The 23,343-nt window shown below is 52.1% G+C and overlaps 1 protein-coding gene across 1 annotated transcript in view; it reads left to right on the plus strand.

Moving 5' to 3' along the window:
* Positions 1-21,246, plus strand: part of KAZN (kazrin, periplakin interacting protein) — a 461,225-nt gene extending 439,979 nt beyond the window's left edge. Inside the window, exons 9-15 of the mRNA XM_065875265.1 lie at positions 730-935; positions 1,318-1,436; positions 9,301-9,532; positions 10,834-10,935; positions 11,431-11,597; positions 19,370-19,484; positions 21,082-21,246. Of these exons, the coding sequence (XP_065731337.1) occupies positions 730-935; positions 1,318-1,436; positions 9,301-9,532; positions 10,834-10,935; positions 11,431-11,597; positions 19,370-19,484; positions 21,082-21,246 (1,106 nt within the window). The remainder of the gene's footprint in view (positions 1-729; positions 936-1,317; positions 1,437-9,300; positions 9,533-10,833; positions 10,936-11,430; positions 11,598-19,369; positions 19,485-21,081) is intronic.
* The last annotated feature ends 2,097 nt before the right edge of the window (positions 21,247-23,343 follow it).

The raw sequence follows: 23,343 nt of genomic DNA on the forward strand, positions 1-23,343 counted from the left end.
AGCTGACCACGGATTCAGGAATGGGGTTGGAAAATGCTGGTGGAGAGACGTTTTTGTCTGAGGGCCACTCCAGAAACAGGCTTCGGTGTGTTAAGGAACAGAGCTGGGGCTCCATTTATCCTAAAAATATAAATCACCCAGTTGCCCAAAGATGGCTGCCTTGGCGTTGTTTACAATAGTGAAAATGAGGGACAACCCAGGCCCATCAACAGGCAGCGGGTGAAATAGACTCAGCATCCCTTTGAGGAATGCTGTGCCTCTCTGCCGAGACGGAAGGGTGTCCTCCGCCGTGTAAATGAGAACAGCATATTACAAAACGGAACACATCATGTAAACGTGGGGACCTGTGTTTGTAAACGTAGGCATTTGTGTATCCCAAAGACCATTTAACTAAATACTAGTAGCTGCTGTCTCTGGGTAGCGTAGGATTTGGGGTGATTTTCACTTTCTGTATTATTTTTATTCTTTTCTGGATTAAGTTTTTAAAATTCTTTTCTTTTAGAGGGCACAGATTACTTTGGACTGGGGGAGGGGCAGCAAAACAAAACAAAAGCCGTTTGGATTCTGAAAAGAAGAAATGCGTGGGGGGAAAGACATCCCTGCCCACCCCCTGCATCCACTGGGGTCCAGACTCAGGGGGCGCAGCCTGCCCAGTCCCTGCCCCCTGCAGCCCTTGCCCTGCCCCTCACCCCACTCCCCAGCCCGGCCCTCTTTGCTTGTGTGTTGCAGACTCGGACAGCCAGTGCAGCCCCACGCGACAGAGCCTCAGCCTGTCGGAGGGCGAGGAGCAGACAGACCGGCTGCAGCAGGTGGAGCTGGTCAGGACCACGCCCATGTCGCACTGGAAGGCCGGCACCGTCCAGGCCTGGCTGGAGGTGGTCATGGCCATGCCCATGTACGTCAAGGCCTGTGCGGAGAACGTCAAGAGTGGGAAGGTAGGGCACCTGCCGGACCCCCGTGCGAACGCCCCCCTCCACCATCCCATCCTCTGGGTTAGAGGAGCTGGCTGAACTGGGTTCAGGCTCCAGTAAACCACTGTGTCTCTCCGACAAGGCACACAGCCCTTCTGAGCCTCAGCCTCCCTGTCTTTAAAATGGGACTAACCTTCCCTTACCTGGCTGGAGGGACGCAGGGCAGGACTAGCGGGCCCTTTCAGCCAGGTCAGCCGTCCCACCGCCTGGCCTCATGGAGCAGTGGCTGGAGGCGAGGTGGCTGCAGAGACGTTCCCGGGCCGCGCGCCCACTGAGGGGAGGGGTGCCTTGGGTCCCCGCCCCCACGCCTCCCTTCTGGCGCTCAGTCCCCACCTGCCCGGCGCAGGTGTTGCTGAGCCTGAGTGACGAGGACCTAGAGCTGGGCCTGGGTGTGTGCAGCTCCCTGCACCGGCGCAAGCTCCGGCTGGCCATTGAGGACTACCGCGACGCCGAGGCGGGCAGGAGGTGAGCCGGCGCCTCGGCCCCGGGGCGGGGAAGAGAGCCCACGCGAGACCTCGCCTCCTCGGGGGTGGAGCGGGCGCTGTGAGCTGGGCCAGGCGGGAGGAGTGCCAGGGCCCGGGACGCCACTGGGCAGGGGCCCGAGCACAGCCTAGCCCCACTCTGGGCCGGCCCTCCCCGTAGAAAGATGGAGAACAAACTCAGTGAGGCCGCAAATGCCCTATGATCTCCCCGGTGCGGGAGTCAGGGGGCTTCACGCCCCCCAAAACTCCTCTGTCTGGGAGGTGGGGCAGCCCCAGTGGATCTGGGGAATTTGGCCCAAATGTGTGTTCTGCCTACTCCCACCTCAAAGCCCAGCTCTTACCATTCCAGGTAAGAGCCTAAAGCAGGGAGGAAGAGAAGAAATGGGCCTGGTTTGGGGCCCGGTGGGAGGGGGCGTCTATCAGCAAGCGCACCTGGGAATGGCTGAAGATGGCCCATCAGGTGTGTCCCCAGCGCGGCCGCCCTGCCCCCATTGCTCATTACCCCCCAACCCCCCTCCCGCCTGCCTCTCTCCTGACCTTTGTGAGCAGGACTTATTGGGGAGCCCCTCTTTCACCAAGCAGCTCCAGGGAAAAGGGAAGAACCCCTCCCCCAAGTCCTCAGAGTGCAGGATGGGGGAGAGAAGTAGCTGGTAAACCTGACACTATCTGTTTTGCATAATTATCTCCTTCACTGGTTTCCCCAGCATTTTTGTGCAGTTAATTAATCAAACCTGGTGGTGTGTGCGATTTATTATTTGCGGAAGCGGCTTTGTGGATTAAAAAAAAGAGGGGGCTGGAGGTAGGAAAGAGGCTGGTTTAGAAGCAGGCAAAGCAAATTCCTGGGTGTCCCGGAGAGTGATTCCGAGGTGACAGGAAATAGAGGTGAGATAGGATCAGATAGCTCAGGGAGCAGCTCACAGCAAGCAAAGCCAGAAGGCGCTGGGCGCTGTCTGCAGGTCTCCTAGACGGCAGGGCTGGGGTGGGGGAGGGGTGGAGGGGTGGGGGAGGGGTGGAGGGGTGGAGAGTTGGGGACACGGGAGAGCAGGGCAGGGGCTTGCAACCCAGCTGAGCTTCCCCTCCTGGGGGTCCCACAAGCACCTCACACTCACCACCCACCCCTACCCAGTGCCTTCCCCCAATCCCCCAAAGCTCACCATCCTGGGCCATCCAGGCTAGAAACGTCTCCCAACCCCTCCCATTCCCAACATGATCACGGTCACTTGAACAGGGTGGGGCTGTCCACCTCACCTCTCAAAAATGTGGGATCGCTGCCCAAGTTCCCCCCAAATTCAGCAGACCCTTTAGAACCTCGTAGCGCCTGGAAAGGGATGGATTCAACTCAGCAGCCAGATGTGAACGGATTTTGAAAACTTATGAGAGCCATAAGCAGGACTGTTTCCAAAACCACGGCCTGAGCATTAGACACCCAGGGCCTCCTAGAGCAGGGACGGCTCCATTCCCTAAGGAATCCTGGCCTGTGACCTTGCCCTCTGTGGGACTTGGTTTCTCCACCTGTGAAGTAAAAGGGGTTAAATCAGGATAGTGGCTCTTCAACCGTGCGAGATCATGGCCCCTTTGAGAATCTAATAAGAGCTTCCGAAACTTGCCCCAGAATACACGAAACTTCACAACTTTGCATTCTGGGACTCTCTGACCCACCTGTGGAACTTTGAGGGGGCTGTGAACTCTAGGGTAAGAACCCCAGTGAGGTCATCTTTGAGAATACATCCTGTGTGACTCTGGGCATGACATTGCCTTCTCTGGGCCTGGCTCCCCTTACTTCTAAAATCCTGTCCATCACGTTATGGACATGATTTTATTTGACCATCACAACATCAGGGCAGGATAGACATTCTTACCCCCATTTTAAAGGTGGAGAAAGTGAGGCCAGAGAAATAATAGACACAGAGTCACACTACAAAAGATCTGACTTCAAAGTCAATCCCCTTTCCACTCTCCCAAGTTGCCTTTGTGTTCAACACATCAACGATGTAGCTCCTGCTACTATTATTTCTGGAACACTCAATGCATCCCAGACCCTGTGCTAAGGACTTTACCTTCTCTTATCACTTTTAGCCCAGGAGGCAAGTAGGAGTAGCCCCATTTTACAGAAGAGGAAACCGAGGTACAGAGGCACAAGGTCTTTCATCTAAGGCTGATGGAGCTAGAGTGGCCTCATGTTTTCTGTGCTGAATAATGACCCAGATGACATTGAAATTCTGTGCCCAAACTCGGATTTCAGGATCCAATTTGGTCCCAGTTTGTGGAGGGCGCAGTGTCAAATTTTATAAAATGTTTGAATTACTTTTAAAATCATTCTGTTTTATTCACCTTCGGCGCTTACGGTGGCTCACACCAACAGCTGGGAAAGTGTTGCCAAGCTGAGGCCCCATGGGGACGACTTTAATGGAAAGAGAACCATTTGGAAGGGCAGGAGTGCATTAATTATCAGCATGCAGAGGGATACTGCTGATTATAAATGGGCCCCCTCCCACCCCACACCCCACGTCTGGTTGCACCATTGATTCGCTGAGCAGACCTTTCCTTCAGATGGGAAAGAAGTCTTCTGGTCTCTGATTCAGAGACCGTGAGCTTCAGCCCCTTTCCCAGGGAAGAGAGCAACGACGGCTGGGCCTGGGAAGAGTCCATCTGAAGTGACGAGGCTGGAGCGGGTCACCCAGGCACCTTCTCATCCCAGATGGGAGCTTGTCTTGGGCCAGAAGGTTCCAGCTCAGGAGCTGGGTGCTGGGCAGCCTCTGGGAAGCCTGGAGCCGGTGCCCCCTTCGCCCAGCCTTGCCCTGTCTTCCTTGCACTGGACTCTAAACCAGAAGCTGTTGGGCATTAGGTCTGAGCCAGGTGGGGAGCCTGGGCATTCGTAGACACGCCACACCCGTTCCTGCCCTCCAGGAGCTGATGGTCCAGTGGACAGCTGGCCAGACGAGCAGCAATTACCCAGTGTGACAAATGCGAGGACTCTGAAGAGGCTCTGGACACAAGGAGGGTCTTGACCTAGCACAGGGGTCCTGGAAGTCTTTGGGGAGAGCCATATCTCAACAGAGTCTTGCAGGAGTTAAGCAGGTGAAGAGGGTAGGGTGGAGAACAGCCCAGGAGGCCGGGAGGCCCTGGCCCTTGGGGGCAGACCCAATGGTTCTGGGTGGCCGAGGGGCGGGAGGAGGGCAGCGAAGCCGGGAGCCCACCTTTCTGCCCTCAGTCCTTCCCATGATATGTCTGCTACGCATTCGGCACTAGGCTGACTCAGAGCCTAGAGACCACGGTCCCTGGGCTCAGATAATTCATTTGTTAAGTTCCTGTGCGATCGGTGCTGTGAAGGGAATTGCTAGAGGCAGAGCAGCAGGTCAGGGGGCAAGTTCAGACAGCACAGTCAGAGGCAGCCTCTGCAAGGTGGGAGCTGACACCTGGGCGGGGAGGGGAGAACCTGGGCAGGGCTGGAAGGAAATGGGTGCTGGGCGAGGCGGGGACCCCCACCCAAGGAGCAAAACCCTCAGGGCATCCCCGAAGTGCTTCCAGCCCAAGCCCAGTGGGAGGGGGAGCCCGGACCTGTGAGGTCACCCCAAGGACTTCCGATTTCAGATTTTGTCCCTGCAAAGGGGTGCCACAGGAGAGTTTCTTTGTTTTATTTTATTCAGATCTGCTCTGTTCTTTTTTCCCTCTTTTACTGGCTTTTTATTGTGTTCCCACTCCTGGCTTATGAGCTATACTTTTTTGTGTTATTTTTAATTATTGCTCTATAGTTTACAATACACAGAAAGCTTAACACTATCTTCAAATAATATTATACAACTTTGCGTGTAGTGTAACATGCTTTTTCCTCCTTCCTTTGTACTATGTCTCTATATATACATATATATATGTATATCCTCCATAATACATGGTTATTATTTTTCTTTTAAACTGGCCATTATCTTTTAAGGAGATTAGCAAATGAGGAAAATATTTACCGAGATTATTTACCATTTCCAATCATCTTTTTAAAAAAATTTTTTATTGTGGTAAAATACACAAAATTTACCATCTTAACCATGTTTAAGTGTCCAGTTCAGTGGCATTAAATATATTCACATTGTCGTGCAACCATCACCACCATCCCTCCCAGTAACTCTTTTTTTTCTTTTATCTTTTTCTTTTTTTTGCGTTACGCGGGCCTCTCACTGTTGTGGCCTCTCCCGTTGCGGAGCACAGGCTCCGGACGCGCAGGCTCAGCGGCCATGGCTCACGGGCCCAGCCGCTCCGCGGCACGTGGGATCCTCCCGGACCGGGGCACGAACCCGTGTCCGCTGCATCGGCAGGCGGACTCTCAACCACTGCGCCACCAGGGAAGCCCCCTTCCAATCACTTTTTTCATCTTGTAAAACTGAAACTGTACCCATCAACACTAACTCTCCATTCTCCCCTCCCCCCAGGATACCTGCAACCACCATTCTACTTTCTCTAGGAATCTGACTACCCTAAGTTCCTCATATAAGTGGAATCACAGAGTATTTGTCTTTTTGTGACTGGCTTATTTCACTTAGCATAATGTCCTCAAGATTCATCCATGTTGTAGCAGATGAGAGAATTTCCTTCCTTTTTAAGGCTGAAAAATATTCCCTTTTATGTATGTAGCCCCTTTTGCTTATCTGTTCCTCCATCAATGGACACTTGGGTTGTTTCTACATTTTAGCGCTTGTGAATATTGCTGCAATGAACCTGGATGTACAAATATCTCTTCAAGACCCTGATTTCAGTACTTTGGGATATATGTTCGGAAGTGGAATTGCCGCATGATACGATCATTCTATTTTTCATCTTCTGAGGAACAGTCCTACTGTTTTCCACAGCAGCTATACCATTGTACATCCTCACCAACAGTGCACAAGGGTTCCAATTTCTCCACCTCCTTGCCAACACTTGTTTTCTGGGTTTTTTGATAGTAGCCATCCTAATGGGCATGGAGTGGTATTTTATCACAGTTTTGATTTGCATTTCCCTCACGATTCGTGATATTGAGCATCTTTTCATGGGCCTATTAGCCATTCTTTTTTTTTTTTAATTTATTTATTTTTTTAACATCTTTATTGGGGTATAATTGCTTTACAATGGTGTGTTAGTTTCTGCTTTATAACAAAGTGAATCAGTTATACATGTACATATGTTCCCATATCTCTTCCCTCTTGCGTCTCCCTGCCTCCCACCCTCCCTATCCCACCCTCCCTATCCCACCCCTCCAGGCGGTCACAAAGCACCCAGCTGATCTCCCTGTGCTATGCCTATTAGCCATTCTTATGTCTTCTTTGGAGAAATGTTTATTCAAGTCCTTTGCCCATTTCTGAATCGGGTTGTTTGTTTTGTTGAGTTTTAGGAGTTCTCTTTATTCTTTTGTGTAGTCCAAATTTCCATGTGGTTATTATTTTCTTTCCTCTCGAAGAAATTCCTTTTACATTTCTTGTAGTTCATTCCTCTGATGATGAATTCTTTCAATTTTGCTTGTTTAAAAAAGTCTCTGTTTCCTCCCTCATTTTTAAAGACTTTATTTTTTTAGAGCAGTTTTAGTTTCACAGCAAAACTGAGGAGAAGCTACAGAGATTTCCCGTAAACCGCCTGCCCTCACAGGTGCCTTGCCTCCCATTATCAACATCGCCCTCCAGATGGAATATTTGTTTCAGTTGAACCTACAATGACACATCATTGTTACCCAAAGTCCATAGTTTACATTAGGGTTCACTCTTGGTGCTGTACATTCTGTGGATTTGGACAAACATATAATGGAGTGCACCCATCATTACAGTACCATACTGAATAGTTTCACCACCCTAAAAATCCTCTGTGCTCTACCTTTTCACCCCTCCCTCTCCTCCAAACCCTGGAAACCACTGGTCTTTTTGCTGTCTCCGCGTAGTTTTGCCTTTTCCAGGATGTCATATAGTTGAAATCATACAGTCTGTAGCCTTTTCAGATTGGCTTCTTTCACTTAGTAATATGCACTGAAGATTCCTCTAAGAGGGGGTTTTAAGTAGAAGAGTGACATGATCTGATGGATGTATTTAAAAGCTGCCATCTGGCAGCCACGGGGAAAGCGGATTAGAAGGGGCAAGGGGGTGGGGTGGGGGCAGTCAGGAGACAGCTGCAGAAATCTATGCCAGAGGTGGCCATGGCTTGACCCCAGAAAAGGAGACAAGGGGACGGACACACTGACCAGAGTGATTGATAGATGGACAGAGTGGGGGAGGGGAGAGTCGGGGCAAGTGAGGATGGGGAGATGGGAGAGAGGACTGGCATTTCATTTGGAACCTGTTAAATTTGAGATGCCCGTGCCAGGAGGAGATGTCAAGAGGGCAGCTGGTTAGAATCCGGGGCTCAGAAGAGGCGAGTGAGGAGAGATGTGAACTTGCAAGTCCCTGTTAAAACAGATGTGATCCAAAGCCCTGGAAATGGAGGTCAGCCCCAGACGGGAGAGTGTAGGGGTGGTGAAGGGAAGGGGTGAAGATGGGAGATGTGCCCATTGTCAGGCCGCATCTACCCGGCACAGAGCTAAGTAGCTGCTCAATAAACATCCTTGGAGCGGAGGAAGGAAACGAGGAGCCATCGAGGACAGGAGGGGCGGGGCGTGATCCGCTATCTCCATCCTAGGGAAGGACCTGGAGGGGCCCCAGAGGCAGGGAGACCAGTTAGAAGGTGAAGTCCGGGGGGAGACGACGGTGCGTAGAGTGAGTGGTGGAAAGTAGAAAGGAGGAAGCGGAGTCAGGTGAGTTTGAAAACCCCACCCAGGTCTCCAGCTTGGCCGGTAGGGTGCTCTACTCACAGCCTCCATCCCACCCCAGCTGGGGAGTGGGTGAGGGGTGCTCCCTCTGCCGGTCCAGATCCCAGGCCTGGGGAGGAGGGCGGCGTCACTCCGTAAGCCCATTTTTTCTCTTTCGCATCAGGATCCCTTTGTGGTCGGTCCCCCGAGGCTCCCACTTCAGCAATGCAGCTCCCTACCCGGCATCACCTCCGGTCGTTTCTCAAAGTTCCTCCGCAGGTGGGAGGCGCCGTCCTCATTCATTCTGCGAGACTGCCACCCTGTGGCGAGCAGGGGAATGACATCTGAGGGGACCACACTTACCCTTTTGAGACGTATTCGTTGTTCGCCTACTACGTGCGCATGCGCGTGGCACTGGGTGAAGTTCTGGGTGGGATACAGAAAATCTGAGATACGGCGGTGAGGAGAGAGGACTTGGAATAAGCAAAACGTGGGGTTTCTTTCTGATTCCAAGACGTGCCGCTGTGTGACTCTGGGTGAGGGGGTGGGGTGCCGGGGTCCCCAGAGGTGCTGCTTACTGCTGCATTCGTCCCTGCGGCTCTGTCAGTGTCCCTTTCCACTCTCAGTGTGTCTGAACGTGGTCTCTTCTCTTCTTGTTCCCTCTGCCTGTCTGCTGATCCCTTTTGTGTTCTCTGGGGCTTGCTCTCTGTTTCTGTCTTTCCCTCTGTCTCTGTCTCTCTGTGTCTGTCTGCCTCTCTCCCTATTTCTCTCTGTCTCCTCTGTGTCTGTGTCTCTCTCCTATGTCTCTGTGCCCTTCTCCCTGGGTCTCTCCCTGTCTCCTCTCTCTCCCCTCCATCCACCTCTCCCCACCTCTGCCCTTGTCTTTCTTCCTCTCCCTCCATCCACCTCTCCCCACCTCTGCCCTCTGCCTTTCTTCCTCTCTGTCTCTCCACTCCATCCCTGTTCATTTCTATGTCTGTGTCCCCTCCCCGCCATTGTTTGGCTTCTCATCCTCCATCTCTGCTCATCTCTGCCCCATTTCTCCCTGTCCCTCTGTTTCTGCCACCTTTCCCCACCCACCCCTCTCTCCGGCTGTGTCTCTCCCCACCAGCCTGTCCAAAGCCGCTGACCTGGACCATCACTGGGTGGCCAAGGCCTGGCTGAATGACATCGGCCTGTCCCAGTACTCCCAGGCCTTCCAAAACCACCTGGTCGATGGGCGGATGCTGAACTCCCTGATGAAGCGGGACCTGGAGAAGCACCTGAATGTGTCCAAGAAGTTCCACCAGATCAGCATCCTTCTGGGAATCGAGCTGCTGTACCAAGTGAACTTCAGCAGGGAGGTGAGAAGCGGGGTGGGGGGGCACCTTGCACAGCCCTCCTTTCCTCTCCGCATCCACTGTCTGTCCATCCAACCACCTGCCACCTGCCCACCCATCTATCGATCCGTCCATCCATCCTTCTACCTGTCCATCCGTCCATCCACCCATCCATCCCTTCCTCTCTCCCTCCCTCCTTTAAACAATTGCCTGTTGGGGATGGGCCAGACCCTGTGCTCAATTCAGGGGAAAGGGGAAACACTCATCCTCCAGGGACTCACTGCTTATCAGGGGAAACCACAAAGAAGCTTGTGCTCACAACATCGTGGAAGGTTGTCCCAATGAGAGAAGCCCAGGGTTTTCTGAAAACCCCAAGGAGAAGCTTCCAGAGGGATCAGAGAAGCCCTCCCAGAGGTAGTGACACCTAAAGTAAGACCTGAAGGAGGAATTTCAGGGATCAGTCAATAGAAGGTATGAGGGGAAAGCAGCCCAGAGAGGAAACAGCATAGACTAAGGCCCAGAGGACAGATCTGTGACAGCAGAAGATCTGAGAGTCCTGTGTGGTTCCCATTGCTGGGTTTGAGGTGGGAGGGTGAACGGGAGTGCAGACAGGTAGCTGGGGGACTGTGGGGCATATAGAGTTTGGACTCTGAGTGCCCCTTTGCTCTGAGTGCTGCCAAGCCAGGGAGCCCAGGGCATCTACTTCAGCTCCTCCAAGGCCTACCAGCACCTCTCCCCAGATAGTCCCCCGAGGGAGGGGCCCCAGGTTGCTGGGGTCTGTGGGACTGAGTGCAGAGGGCTTACTTTTCTTAGAGCACCGTCAGAGTACAAGCAATTCAGGGGTGGGAGGAGAGGGACAGAAGAGGGGTCTTCATGGCCTTCTCAAACACCCAACGCAGAGCCCTGGGCACAGGAAGTGATGAGGGCACGGGCCCTGCCCCCAGGAGCCCCAGTCTGGTACAGGAGGTGACGAGTGGGCCGATCATGACGGTGAAGTGTGGAAATGGGTGACCTCATCTGGGGACGTCCCTCCACAAACACGCATCGAGCACCTGCTCCAAGTCAGGTGAGCAGGGGGCTGGGATGCACAACCAGGCAGCCGCCGTGGGTCCCAGGCAGCCCCAGCCTCCAGATGCAGGCGGCTCTGCCTCCAGGCTCCTTCACCCCGGAAGTGGGCTTCTCCCCATTTTCCAGAATGAAAGGATCGACGTGGCCAGAGCAGCCGTGGATGGCCTGGCCAGGAGCCTCACATCAGCATGCTGAGGTCCCTGCCAGCACCGTGGACCCTCATCCCCCCGGCTGACCCACCCTCCCCACCCCAACAGGCCCTCCAGGAGCGCCGGGCTCGCTGCGAGACGCAGAACATAGACCCCGTGGTGTGGACCAACCAGCGGGTGCTCAAGTGGGTGCGAGATATTGACCTGAAGGTGAGGGGAGATGGCGGGGCTGGGGGTGACTCGGGCAAATCCCATGCACGTCTGTGTGTGTGCAAATCAATCTCCATTTTTGCGTGGGCTGAGGCATCGTCGCCCAGGCTGGCAAGAATAACCTGCTTCCTGTCCCTCAAGAGGAGGGAACTATTCCCCACTCCTGCCATCCCCCCAGAAGCACCCCCATCTCATGGGGCGGGAGGGAATGCTGAGCCATTCTCGCTCTTTGAAGCCAGGGTGGGATTGAATCCACACCCATCTTCTCCCTCAACAAGCATTTATGGGCTGCCTGCCTCGGTCTGGGTATGTCACTGACAAAATAGTCCAGTCGCTGCTCTCATGGCCCTAAAAGAGTGGGGTGGGGTTCCCTCTCAGTATTAAATGAACTGGTCTCCGGAGGTCAAGCCCTTGCTGTTGGGGGCATAACCCCAGTGGAGGTGGGGCCCCCTCAGGCCAGCAGGGTGGCTCACCGGCCTCGTGTCTTGCCCTCAGGAGTACGCAGACAACCTGACCAACAGTGGTGTCCACGGTGCCGTGCTGGTGCTGGAACCCACGTTCAACGCTGAGGCCATGGCCACGGCCCTGGGCATCCCCAGCGGGAAGCACATTCTCCGGAGGCACCTGGCGGAGGAGATGAGTGCCATCTTCCACCCGGCCAAGTGAGTGTGGGCTGCTGGCTGCAGCTCGCAGCTTTTGGAAGCAGATGGTCCTGGCCCATCCTTCCTGGATCCCACCTGTTCCTTTGCAACACAGCGGTCTCCTTTGGCAGATCCAGAAACTGAGGCTCAGAGAAGTGCAGTGCTTTGGCCTGAACGTCATAGAGTAGAAAGAGATAGAGGAGCAGTCAGGTTTTGAATAAAGTGTGTGGTTAAAACGGGCATTTAGAGAAGGGAGAGTGACCAGCGTGTATGAGGAAGGCCATGTGAGGGTGGGGTTTGAGCTGGGGAGGATTCGCACTGGCCTAAGAGGTTGAGATGGCTGTTCCAGGCAGGGCTGACTGTGGGGACGGAGGTTTGGAGACAGGGATGGGCGTCTTAGTGGTTTTTACCATCTAGGTGAGCAGACCATGTCGGCCCACCTACCCCAGCCTCCTCATCTGAAAAGTGGCCAGAGAATAAACACGTGAACGGATGAACTCCCAATGCACTCTCTCCTTTAACAATGATTGTGGTTAGGGTTAGATGACCATTTACTGAGCACATGCCATGGGCACTAATTCTATCCACATGACGATGCTCAGAAATTAGTTTCACTGTCCCTCCTTTATAGATGGAGAAAATTGTTTGAAGGAGCCAAGGTCAAACGGCTAGTAAATGGCAGAGCCCGGATTTGTCCTTTATTCTATTAATGTGATGTATTATGTGATTGATTTTCAGATGTTGAACCAACCTTGCATTCCTAGGATAAATCCCAGTTGGTCATGGTGTATGATCTTTTTATATGTTGCTGGATTAGGTTTGCTAGTATTTTGTTGAGGAATTTTGCATCAGTATTTACAAGGGATATTGGTCTGTAGTTTTCTTTTCTTGTGATAGTTTTGTCTGGTTTTGGTATCAGAGTAAAATTGGCCTCATAGAATGAGTGGGGAAGTTTTCCCTCATCTTCTGTTTTTGGGAAGAGTTTGTGAAGGATTGCTGTTCATTATTCTTTAAACATTGGGTAGAATTCACCAGTGAAGCCATCTTGGTCCTGGGCTTTTCTTTGTGGGAAGTTTATCATTAGTTATTATTATTATTATTACTAATCCAAACTCTTTACTCATTGTGGGTCTATTTAGATTTTCTGTTTCTTCTTGAGTCAGTTTCAGTAGTTTATATCTTTTTTTAGGTTCTTACTTTTTAAAACAATTTTTTCATTGCAGTATAGTTGATTTACAATATCGAGTTAGTTTCAGGTGTACACCACAGCGATTCATTTCTATACATATATACACATATATATGTGTGTGTGTATATCTATATCTATATCTATATCTATATCTATCTATATATATATATGTTCATTCTTTTTCAGCTTCTTTTCCCTTATAGATTATTATAAAATATTGAGTAGAGTTCCCTGTGCTATACAGTAGGCCCTTGTTGGTTATCTATTTTATGTATAATAGTGTGTATAGTTTAAATCTTTCTAAGAATTTGTCCACTTCATCTAAGTTAGCTATTCTGTTAACATACAATTGATCATATAATCATTTCCTTGTAATCCCTCTTATTTATGTAGATTTATCCCCTCTTTCATTCCTAGTTTTACTAATTTGAGTCATCACGCTTTTTAACTCTTGGTCAGTCTAGCTAAAGGTCAGCTCATTTTGTTAACAGGTGCCAGATTTGAACCTGAGGCTCTCTGCATCAGGCCTGAGTGCTCAACCCCCAAACTATATGGGGCCTCAGGGAACAGCTGAGCCACACCCCACGTTATGCAGGTGGGAGAAAATTGTGCATCTTTCGCAGGGTCCAGGTGCCCTGGACTGCCCTCCCCCGTTGGCAGGCTGACACCCAAGCAGTTCTCATAGACCCTGCAACAGAGTCATCGGTGCTCTTGGAACTGCAGATACCTCATCCCCAACTCAGACCTACAGGACCAGAATTTGCTGGCAGAGCCCGGGAATCTACATTTTCATGCATTTTATGCATGCTGAGGTGGTTTTGACAAGAACCCTATTCCATGAGCCATGAATCAACAGGTGCAGGAAAAAGGCTTTTCTTCTCAGAATTTTCCACCTTCCTTTACCTCCCTTCTGGAGCCATGTGATCTGTAACAGTCTTAAGATCTTCCGAGCCCTGGAGGGGCAGCTCTAGCTAAACATTAGCCAGTGTGAATAACATTTGTGTGACTGATTAAACCCTTGACCGCCCCCCCCATGAGGTGGGAGGTATGTTGACGACTGTCTAGGATTAGTGGGTGAGCACTAGGGATGTTTCAACGGGGCACAAATAGCGTGGGTTCTTAGGTCGTTGGGAGGTCAGAGACTCCTTCAGGAACCAGATGAAAGCAGTCCTCCTGATGTCAGGACAAGGAAGAAGGAAATGAACTCAGTCCAGGCTCCTCATTTTACCTCTGAGGAATCTGAGGCTGCTCAGCCAGGGAACCAAGAGGCAATGCCAGTACCAGACCCCAGACCTGTCTCCCTGTTAGGACCTTTTCCCTTGATGCTGCTTTTTTCCACATGTTGGTCATAGCTTATGAGTCAAGGTCTCCACGTGGGATGTGGGATTTTGGAACCTCGCGGCCCGTTGCTGAGACCCTGCCATGGGCCAGGGGATCAGACTTTCAGTTAGCTGGAGGAAGACAAAACTCCATGAATTTCTAAGGAATTTTAGAGCCCACTGCTGTTGGTACAAGAGTCCCCAGCTAAGCCAAACACCAGGGAGACAGTGATCCCCAGGCAGGTGGTGAGATGCTTGGGAAGGTCTGATGGGTTTATATTAACCAAGATCTTCAGGCTTTGCCCAGGACAGCTCTGCAGTGGTCTAGGTATCTCATCCTGTCTACTGCCTTCTCGCTCCTTTTCCTCCTCTGTTGCTGATTTCAGCTTTCCAGAAAGAGAAAGGGCAAGGCAGGTCTTTTGGGGTGAGTCCTCCCAGAATGCTTGGATTGGGTGGAGAGATTCCAGTTTGAGGAAACATCCCGAACCATCGAAAGAGACTTGAGAAGCCAACCCTGGGACTGAATCCCAGGCCGGGTGAAACAGAGTGATGGTCATAACAGCAGCCCTTCACACTGATATCATATGTCATCGTCAACAAAGTGCTGTCACATCCCTTGTTTCATTTTCTCCTCCTCCCTGTGAAGGAAGCTGAGTGAGAAGGAATCGTTGCCTCCTTTTACGGATAAGGTGACAGGCTTCAGAGAGGTGCTGTGACCTGCTCAAGACTAGATGGGAGTTCGTGGCAGTGCTGGAATCTACCAGCAGGGACTCCTGTGACCCTCCACCACACCAGGAAGCTTGAGCACCTGGTTCCACTCTCCAGGAGACGTGACCCCTGATCACATCTGTGATCCCACATCACCCGGTAGATGTGATGCCTGTAGTCACAGGGGGCCAGTCAGCTCAGAGCATCTTGGGAGATTATAGTCCCCATGTATTAATGGCCCGTGACCAGGAAGTCAGGGAACATCAGTACACAGCCCAACTCTAGGAAAGGCACATTTACCAAGAGTTTATAGGTTCCAATATGACATCATGTTCTCCAGCCTCCTCTCATTGCCATGACAACCATACGACCAAAGGGACTGAGGCGGGGCATTTTCTGACGTCATCTTGTGATGTCTGCTTTGACACACACTGACTTCTTGCTTCTCCTGGTAAACCCCGGTCTAGCACCAACTCTGTCATAGGACCGTGTGTTAAAGATCCGGAGAAATAAATCAGTGGACCAAAAGGATGCAGGGAGTGGCCAAGCCGTTCCAAAGCATCACAGGAGCCAAAAAAAAAAAAAAGCCTTAATGAAAATGTGTGACCATCTCCAGCACTTGCCTGAAGGACGGTGTATCCTGTCACTAACAGCGGGTCAGACACAAGGCGGATTCAGCCTGTAGTTCATTTAGATTCTCTCTGAATGATAGGCCTGAGAAGAGTCCCCTTTAGGCCTCGGAAGTATCAGGCAAACATTGCATCTCTCTTGTAAATACTCCTCCCCATCCTGTGGCCTCGTGACCCATGGCCCCAAAGTGCCCCTTTTTGTTTCCAAGGATGCAAGAGTCAGCCGGCATCTCCCTCCTTTCCCTCCTCCTTCCCCCTCCAGACACAGTTATAAGGTGGGGTTATCAAGCTACCATAACCATTTGCTAAGCTCTGCCACGGGCCAGGCTCAGAACCTAGCACGTTGTTGCCACCTTCTACGGGTGGGTGCGTGAGCCCCATTTCACAGATGAGAAAACTGAGGTACAGCAAGGCTGCGTATCTTGCCTGGGGCCATAAGCTGGTAAGCTGAGGAGCTGGGATTCAAAGCATCGTGCTCTGCTGCTTCCCTAAAGGGCAGAAAGAGTGGCCAGAACAACAGGGGAACTGTGTCCAGCAGTGGTCTTATCTCCCTAGGCGCTTCCCAGGGGACCTTTGAGCCTCCAACCCGAAGTATAAACAGTGAGACAAAGTGAACGTGGAGCCTGACCCAGAGACGCCCGCGATAACTGACAGTTCATGTCCCCTGACCTCCCAGGAATGCTGGAGCGTCTCAGTGAAGCAGTTTCCTCTTGAGTCGGTTCCATGGGGCTCCCCTTGCTGTCACTTTGCTCCATTGTTCTCATTAGCATTTCAGCAGGGAAGAGCAATTCCATTATGAGCTCAAATAGACTCAACCCTCGAGCACACAGAATAAGAGGCCTTGTCACAGCTCTACCTCCTTGGCTGGCAGGCTACCCATGTCTGAGAGATCTAGGCAGCAGACAAGGGGGAGTATTCCTGGGCCCCCTGGCAGGTCACCTGAGCCAGGTGGGGAAAGGGGCACATTGAGATTTTCAGGCACCCACAAGAAGGTGATGTTTCATGGTATTCTGCCTCACCCCACCCCCGAAGGATCACTGAATTGTGAGCCCAGAGACCAGGCCCTGGGGCGGGGTAGTCCATGGAGTCGTGGTCCTGTGTAAGGAGGACGCACAGCAGGGCCTTTGGGGGCTGAGTTCTGGCTCCTCTTCCATCATCTGTGGTTTTAGCAAGAAACTGGAGCCTCAGTTCCCTCATCTTGAAATGCAGACAATCACTCCTCTTCCCCAGGGCTTCGGGGAGGGTTCAAGGAGCTGACTCAGGGGAAGGACCTGGCGTCATGCCTGGAACACAGTAGGCGGCCAGTTAATACTCTGTCCTCCCCCACTTCACTCAGCTCCACCAAAGCATCCCTCGTAAACCTTCATTTAATTGGGTGAGACTCAGCCCTCAGGCCAGCCCCGCTGACAGAGGCTGATTCCCACCCCGCCACCTTCCTTCCTGCACGCATGCCTTTTTAGGGCCCAGGACACCCTGTACATTGACTCAGGAAATGAGTCAACAGAGATGCCCTATCTTCCAGAAACTTCCCTCATTAAAACTTATCCTTCCAACATTCCACTCCCTCAAGGTCTGACAAAGGAAGTAGAAATATTCAATTAGCCATTTCAAGTCTCCAAAGACGGTAACCTTGCGCTCGGCCTATTTGCGTTCTCGTGACTTTTAATCCGCAGGAGGAACGGTACGGTTTTAGCCACGGAGGAAAAAGCTAGAAGGGAAGGTGCTTTGGCACAGTGCTGGCAGGAGCTGCCCTGGGCTCCTCTGTCTACACCACAAAGGCAGGCACTTTCTGCTCAGGGGATGGTTTGTTAAGACCAGAACTGCGTACTGGGCTCCATTGTACAGATGAGGAAACCGAGGCCCAGCAAGGGAATCAGCTCACATGAGGGCACAGCTAGGGGATGGTTGAGCAGGGACTCAAGCCAGGTCTGTACCCCTCAACCCCTGTGTGGATCACAGCAACTCCTCATGCTATGCCAGCCCCTACTCAGCATTTTATATGTGTCCTCTCATTTAATCCGCCAATGACCTTATAAGAGAAATGTTGATATTAACCCCACTCCACATTCTGTCTCCTCCTCTGGCCCCCAAGGTGGGAAAAACATGGTCTAGATCTTGCTTCTAGAGAACCAAGTTCAAGTTCTATCCCTGCCACTGTGTGTCTTGTGTATCCTTGGATGAGACACACATCCCCTCTGGACTTCCATCTCTTTTTCAGTGAAAAACAAAAGAAGGGGCTCTGGAGTTCTCCCAAGTTCATCAGACAGCTGATGTTCCGTGACTCGGGGGTTTCATGCACTTCCCACAAGACGGCAAACATAGCTGGCTGCATGTGTTTAGATTTTCATGGCTTCTGCACTTAGGACAGCTTCCCCACTAGACCCGGGGCATTTCATCCCCAGATGGAGGAGAGAGGGAGGTCATCAACGAAGACCTCAGTTCCTGACCCACCGCAGAGCAAGAGCCTCCCTGTGATGAGGATGCCCTGGCACCGGGGGACCTGAGAACTCACCTTCACCTGCCACCCAGCAGCCAGTGCGGTCCCCTGCCCAGCACCCTCCCCTCCCTTGAACTTCCTCTGCAGAACTTGCCCCAAAAGAAGCAGAGCTTCTCTAAGGCCGCTTAAAAGCTATTAGAAGGTTCATTTCTCTTCATGAGTCCACCTCCGTGGTGGCCTGAGCCGAGGCTCACAGCTCCTGTAGAGCCACCTCCTGACCGCCCGTCAGCCAGAGCCAGTTCCTCTGTAATAAGTTTTTACTGTTAATATGACTCATTATCATTATAGCCATTTACTGGATTCCAGCTAAGCTCCAAAGCACTTTTTAACTAACCCTCACGATCACTTCGTGAAGTTGGCTCTAATACGATCCCCACCTGGCAGATAGAGAAACCCAGCTTTCAAGAAATGAAGTGACATGCTCGAGGTCACGCAGCCAGTGGAGAGTCGAGCCAGGATTTCAGTGCCACTGAAGCTCCAAGGAAGATGCTGGACACCAGCGTCTTGGGATTGCTGAGGTTGACAGGGAAGGTACAGAAGACTCTGCCCATGCTGGGGCCAACCCTGCAGGCAGAGAAAGATGGGAGTCCAAGAGACACACTGGTTTGCCCAAAATCTAAAAGAGAAGGAAGGCAGGTGGGAGGACGAAGTTCGGAACTCCTGGTTCTGAACCAGTTTCTTGCCCCAACTCCATACTCCATACGCACCAGCACTAAGATTCTAACACAGGGGCTGGCCAACTTCTTCCATACAAGGCCAGATAGTGAAGATGTTAGCGCTGGAGAGCCATGTGGTCTGTGTCCAAGTAGTAAGAAAGCAGCCATAGACAACGTGCAAACCAAGGGACTGGGTTCCAATAAAACTTTATTTACAAAATCAGTCAGCTAGCTGCATTCGGCCCACAGGCTGTAGTTTGCCAAGTCCAGTTCTAACAGAAGCCTTTGATGCTTTTGTACAAGGAAGGGAGCGATGGGGGTAACAAGTCAAGTGGCGGACCCAGATTCCCAATGCAGAGTGGGGGAAACTTTCTTGATGTTTCTCCAGTCACACCTAATGAGCTGACATGGGGGGCTTCTCCTATCAAGTCTCCCCTCTCCTGACAGGGTTTGCAGGACAGTGGGGGCTTAGGAGAGACTTTGGGGTCTCTGAGACCAGGGTTCAGATCTTGGCTGTGCCGCTTCAAGCTGTGTGATCCTGGGCAGGTCGCTTGATCTCTCTGTGCCCCCTTTCCTCATCGGCAGCGAGAGATGGCAGCCTGGCCTCTAGGTGTGCTCTGAGGATTGTGTTTGTAAAGTGCTTGGCCCGGTGGTGGCGCGTAGGAGATACTCAGTACACCGCAGCTGCGGTCACTGTTCCTGGAGTGAGTGAGTGTCTGTGTCTCTGGGTGGCAGTAGCTGGCACACACCCCCGGCTGCCGTAGCCCTGCTGACTTGCACTGGGTCTCTCCTCAGCTCCACAGGCATCCGGGAGGCTGAGCGATTCGGAACGCCCCCGGGGAGGGCCTCCAGCATCACCCGGGCGGGGAAGGAGGAGAACAGCGGTGGGATCAAGTACAAGGCTGGCCGGGTAGGTCGCTCCACGTGTTTACCTGGGGGTCCCCCAGCCTGGGAAAGAAAGGTCTTTGTGTCGTCTGGAGGGGGGCCGATGGGCCAGGTCACAGGTGCAGCTGGGAGAGAGGCCCTGGAAGCCACCCTCAAGGGACCTGCATGATGGTTAAGACACACTCAGCCTTGTGGGGTCTTTGTCACTGTATCTCGAAGTGCAGGTCTCACCTGCCTGCATCAGACTCACCTGGGTGGATGCGTAACATACAGATTCTGGGGCCCACATGGGGCCTCCTGACTCAAGGGCCTCGGGGGCAAGGGGAACCCCGCATGCCGCAAGGCTGCCCAGAGGGTTCCAACACACCCTAAACTCTAAGGGCCACTGACTTAGATTTTGAACTCCAACGGCCTGACCAAGAGCAGCGGATGAGCCTCTGGTGCATAAGAACATGTGTAGTTGGGTCTGATCATGTGGACTCAGGGTGACACAGATTCCTAAATGGAGGTGTATAGACGCAGACGACAGAAGCGGATAATCCAAAATTCTTCCATTTATTCAGCGGACAGTTTTGGGTACTAAGTGCATCCCAGGCACGTCCTGAGTGTGGGAGATAAACAGGAATAAATGACCACCCTCACCATTAAGATGCTCTCAGTCTAGACTGTGCATTCCCACTGGGGGTGCTGTCACCCCGAAGGGGTCAAAATTGGTTCGGCTCAGGGAGGGCACAAAAAACCTTACTCGTTTTATTTATAAAGCACAGCTATACACATGGCACATAAACAGTGCACAGTATACCCGTGGCATGAAAATTTCATAGTGGGAGTGTGATTAGGGAAAAAAATGTCTAAAAAGTCTTCTTTTAAGGGGGGGCAGTATTGAAAGAAAGGTTGAGAAACACACTGGTCCAGAAAGAAAGGCGGTCAAATCAATAAATAATCACAAAGCACTGCCATGACTACCCTAAGAGAGAACTATTTACTGAGGGGCCACCGAATCTGATAATGACAGCTACTGTCTCCCAGCACCTTGCTGTGTGCTTCCCAGATGGATTTCTACTCTTTGCAACAACTCTGGGAGAAAGGAATTATTAGACCCATCTTGTAGCTAAGAAAACTGAGGCTCAGAGGGGACAGGTGACTTGTCCGAGGTCACACAGCTGGGAAATGGCAGAGCAGGGATCCAAACCCCAGTTTGTGAGTCTCCAAAACCCACACTCTTTCTGCCACACCAGGCAATGCTGGAATATTTCTTCTTCTTGACCTGGGAATGCAGTCAGACCTCACGCCCACACTCATTCTCACCCCCCCCTCCTCCTGCTGAAGAGGAAGGTGAGAGACTTCGGTAGATAATCAGAAAGACTATATTTGCCCTCACCCTCAGTAACAAACGGGTTCCTTCCAGCTGGGAACACAAAGCTCTCTCCTAAGGTTAACTCACAGAAGTCCTCTCAGTCTCCCTGAGGAGTGGAGTAGTATTACTAATAGGAGGAACACAGAGTGGCTAGGTAAGGTCACACAGCAATTGAAATTGGAGACCCCACATTTCCCAGATCCAAGAACATTCAATTCTCTTTTTCTCTTCTTCCTGTCCTTTGTTCTCATTCCTCTCTTCTCAGCTGCCCCTGGGAAAGATAGGAAGGAGCTTCAGCAGCAAAGACCCCGATTTCCACGATGACTATGGCTCTCTTCAAAACGAAGATTGCGGAGATGATGACTCCCAGGGCAGGCCCGAGCAGTGCCGTCTGGAGGGCTACAATGGCCTGGAGGTCACCAACGTGTAAGGAGCCGATGCTCCACCAGACCCAACACAGAGAGACCCGGGGATGAAGGACAGCCAGGGACTGTCGCTGTTGTACATAGTGATCTCGGCCTGAGGGTGCTCCCCTAGTCCCGGGAAATCCCAGTAGACTGCTGTGACTGCGGATGGGAACCCTGGGGAACGAGGGGGCACCAGCCTGCCTGACTTGAGCAGGCTGTGGACTTCCGTGCTCACTGGAGGGAGACTGGCCCAGAGGGCCCGTCAGGGTGCCCAGCACCTCTGTCATCAAGGCTCTACCTCGGAGAGACTCAGCCACTGAGCAGTTCAAGTGGTCCCGGGAGCCTTGAAATGAGCCACCAGGATGGAAGGAGGTACAGGGTTCCCCAAAACACCCTCCCAGGAGGAACAGGTGGGACTCCAGCCAGACACGCAGAGCCCGGCAGTGACAGCACCAGGAGCTAGCAAAGCTGGAGGCTGACCGGTCACCACGTGGACCCTTCTGGCCAGCCTGGCGGAGGTCTCAGCTCCAGCATCCATGCCCCCCATGACCAATAACTTGGCTTCTGACTTGGGTCACTGAATCTCTCTTGGGAGAAGGCACAACGGGAAGGTCATTCCCATCCTAAAAGCCGTGTGTCACATCCGGGTGGACATGTTAAAGGGCTACTTGCTCCCTCCTCCCGGGAGTGGCTGTCCTGGGTGGAGGCAGGTGACATCCCTGCGGGGGTGGGGCTGAGCAGTGACGTTGCCAGGAAATGCAGATATCTGGTCATCAGGATGAAGGATATCGTGTCGATAGGATCGGGGTTGACTGAGTTAGGTCCGTGACAACTGTACCAAGTGTGACAGTGGGTTTGGGACTGGGAACAGGGAAACGCTTGTCATCGTTAACCCAGCAAACCTTGTTGTGACGTCTGTCACCTGACACACAGGTGTGCTTGCCAGTGTCCTAATTGAGCTGAATCTCACAGGTCGCTAAGGTGGTACAGAGGATCCCCAGCCCTCTTCTTGACTCTACTACTGTTTTGCTGTGTGGCTTCTTCCCAGTGGCCTCACCTCTCTGTGCCTCAATGTCTTCATCTACAATACTTCTGGTTCCCTTCCAGGGATGTTGTGAGGATTAACACTTGCTAACGTCTGTAACACTTTGTAACCTCTCAGGAGACAGGTGGGAAGTTATGGGGTCCAGGGTGGGTGTCTGCTTTCCCATTTACAGCACAGAACTGACACTGTACTGATATAGTACTGGTTCTCTCCACCTGTTTTTTGTTGTTGTTGTTTCTGTTTGTTTGTTTTGGGGGCCGCACCGCACGGCATGCGGAACTTCCCCGACCAGGGATTGAACCTGCACCCCCTGCAATGGGAGGGCAGAATCTTAACCACTGGACCACCAGCGAAGTCCTCTCCAACTGTTCTGATTGGAGCAACGTGCAAAAGGAGGGCAAGAAATGTTTAATGTTCAGACTCTCTAGAGCCCCCAGTAGGACCTGACTTCCCCAAAAGAGGAAAATCCCACGGACATAACCCTTGAAAATGAGTTTGATCCATGTGTTCAGGCTTGAGTTCATTGACCTCGATGCTGAGGAATGATTAGGGAAGGGCACGTGGCATTGGAGTTCTACTTACACTTAGGTTATCAAAGCAAATCATTTGTTGGAACCACGATGCTCGACTTCCATTGAAGCCTTTGGCACCAACAGTCTATAAGAGGTTTGAATTTCCAGGACTAGAAGCAGGGTCAGCCTCCAAGAACTGTCAAAGCACGTTCTTCAACCCAGTGAATTACTTCCCCTCAAGGAAAAGCACAGCCGAGGCCTGATGAACTTGAGAATTCCTCCTTCCCCGAGGCCGAAGACCTTGGTTTCCTGACCTTGGTTTCCTAACCTTAACACAAGCACAGCTTTTCTCACCACCGGAAACCAAATGCCTAGTTGTGGACACGTGGATGCCCCCTTTTGTCTGAACGTTTGGCCTCCTAGGGACACATTTCTGATTCCAGGGCCCAAGGGGTGAAGCTCTGGAACAAGGGGTGAAGCTTTGCGGAGGTTCCAAACCCAGTAACTTCATGACGTTCAGCCACACACACGGGATCGAAGGCTGCAGAGCCCACAGCCGGAGA

This window comes from Phocoena phocoena, chromosome 1 (genome assembly GCF_963924675.1).
Source record: "Phocoena phocoena chromosome 1, mPhoPho1.1, whole genome shotgun sequence".
Lineage (NCBI taxonomy): Eukaryota > Metazoa > Chordata > Mammalia > Artiodactyla > Phocoenidae > Phocoena > Phocoena phocoena.